Here is a 2,388-nt window from a genome sequence, read left to right on the forward strand (position 1 = left end):
AAATAAAATATTTCTGGATCCTTCAGCCCTGGAGGTGTTGTTAGGGGGAAAGTACATTTCCCTCCCGCAGGAGCCTCATGATGGGAAAATACCCATCCGTGTTTCCTCTAGCCACTTCTAAACCTCCGCGGCTCCGATTTGGCACGACGGACGCCCGATTTTCTCCGGAGCACCTGTTCGCTGGTGCTGACATCACCGGAATTGGGAGCAGCAGAGTGTTGTTTTTTTCCCCCTTCCCCTCCTGTGTCCTTCTGTTTGTTTGAGAGGTTCAGCAGAAAACTTTTTGTCCTCCCGACTTTGATTTTAAGAAGAGCTACTTCGAAATGTGAACGCTCAAATTCTGCAATCTATTAAACTTTATCATCGTTTTTGTTAGATTCTCTGTATAATGGAGTGACGTCTGTGTCTACATTTATCTCAATAAGGCCTGAGACAAATGCTTAAGGTATCAACAATAAGGTATAACAAATGTTTCTCACTTATGACAAATGAGAAACATTTGTTATAAAAGAAGTTTTTGAGACTCTAGAAAGAGTGCAGAGAAGAGCAACCAGGAGGATTAGGGGATTGGAGGCTAAAACATACGAAGAACAGTCGCAGGAACTGAGCATGTCTAGTTTAGTCTCCAGGGGAGACAGGATATCATCTTCTAATATTTGAGGGGCTGCCACAGAGAGGAGGGGGTCAAGCTGTCTCCCAAAGCACAAGAAAGAGAAAGAAAGAAGGAAGGAAGGAAGGAAGGAAGGAAAGAAAAGAAAGAAAGAGAAAGGGAGGGGTGGAAGGAAGGAAGGAAAGGAGGACAGAAGGAAGAAAGGAAGGAAAAATTAATAAAAAAAGAAAAGAGAGACATGGCTAGTCTAAGGAAGAGAAGGACCAGGGGGAACATGATAGCATCTTCCAATATTTGAGGGGCTGCCACAGAGAGGAGGAAGGGGGTCCAGCTATTTTCCAAAGCCCCCGAAGGCCAAAGAAGGAACAATGGATGGAAACTGAACAAGGAGAGATTCAACCTGGAAATAAGGAGGAATTTTCTGACAGTGAGAACCATCAACCCATGGAACAAAAGTTTCCTTCGGAAGTTGTGAGAGCTTCATCACTGGAAGCTTTCAAGGAGAGACTGGACTGCCATCGGTCAGAAACAGTGTAGGGTCTCCTGCTTGGGCGGGGGATGGGTTGGACTAGATGACCTCCAGGGTCCCTGCAAACTCTGTTAATCTATAAGTTGATGTGATTCACTTAACAATTGCAGTGATTCACTTACAACTGCACTGTAAAAAGTGACTTACACCCGTTTTTCATGCCCCTGCGGTCACGTGGTGAAAATACGGACATTTGGCAACTGATTCATATTTACGACGGTGGCGGTGTCCCGGGCTCACGCGATTCTTTTATTATTTTTTATTTTTATTATCGCTCACGCGATTCCCCCCTTTTGCAACTTTCTAACGAGCCAAGTCAACTTGGTGGCCAGATTCCCCAGACAACTGCGTTACTAACTTAACAGCTGCAGTGACTCGCTGAACAACCATGGCCAGGAAGGTTGGAACATGGGGCAACGTTCACTTAACAACTGTCCCGCTTAAGGACAGAGATTTTGGGCTCCAAGGTGGTCGTAAGGCGAGGGGGACCTGTGCATCTTTAATTTATCTCCAGATAAAATCCACTTGCATGTCATATTTTGACTCCTGTTCTTTTTCTCTCTCAAATCCATATCCTCTCTAATCCAGTTGTGTCTTTTCCAGGATGGGAGTCAGGATATTTTCATTGACGGAGTCGTCGCTCGCAACCGAGCCCTGAACGGTGACATCGTAGTGGTGAAGCTGCTTCCGAAGGAACAATGGAAGGTCAGCGGTTCTAATCTCCTCCCCGTCCCCATTTTCGTTTCCTGGCGGTAGCTGGCGGGAAAATGCAAAGTTTGCACCAACAGGAGTACCAGCGATAGCATTTAGGCTTATATGCCGCTTCACACCGCTTCTCTAAGCGGTTTACAGAGTCTGCATATTTGCCCCTAATTATTTGGGCCCCCATTTTATCGAGCTGGGAAGGATGGAAGGCTGAGTCAACCTTGAGCCTGGTGAGATTCGAACTCCAGACTGTGGCCTTGCTAGTTTGGAAGGAAGGAAGGAAGGAAGGAAGGAAGGAAGGAAGGAAGGAAGGAAGGAAGGAAGGAAGGAAGGAAGGAAGGAAGGAAGGAAGGACAGTTAGACTTATATCCCGCTGCACAGTTCTTTACAGCCCTCTCTAAGCGGTTTACAGGATCAGCCTCTTGCCCCCAACAATCTGGCTCCTCATTTTACTGAATTCAGAAGGATGGAAGGCCGAGTCAACCTTGAGCTGGTCAGGATCGAACTGCTGGCAGTTGGCAGAGTTAGCCTGCAATACTGCACT

The 2,388-nt window shown here is 46.5% G+C and overlaps 1 protein-coding gene across 1 annotated transcript in view; it reads left to right on the forward strand.

Annotated features, from left to right (window-relative positions):
• Window positions 1-2,388, forward strand: part of DIS3L2 (DIS3 like 3'-5' exoribonuclease 2) — a 217,979-nt gene that overhangs the window by 53,613 nt on the left and 161,978 nt on the right. The window contains exon 6 of the mRNA XM_087725075.1: window positions 1,743-1,844. Within this exon, the coding sequence (XP_087581201.1) occupies window positions 1,743-1,844 (102 nt within the window). The remainder of the gene's footprint in view (window positions 1-1,742; window positions 1,845-2,388) is intronic.

This window comes from Thamnophis sirtalis, unplaced genomic scaffold (assembly GCF_051295495.1).
Source record: "Thamnophis sirtalis isolate CommonGarterSnake01/CBP01778 unplaced genomic scaffold, rThaSir2_p1.2 scaffold_11, whole genome shotgun sequence".
In the NCBI taxonomy this organism is placed as follows: Eukaryota; Metazoa; Chordata; class Lepidosauria; order Squamata; family Natricidae; genus Thamnophis; species Thamnophis sirtalis.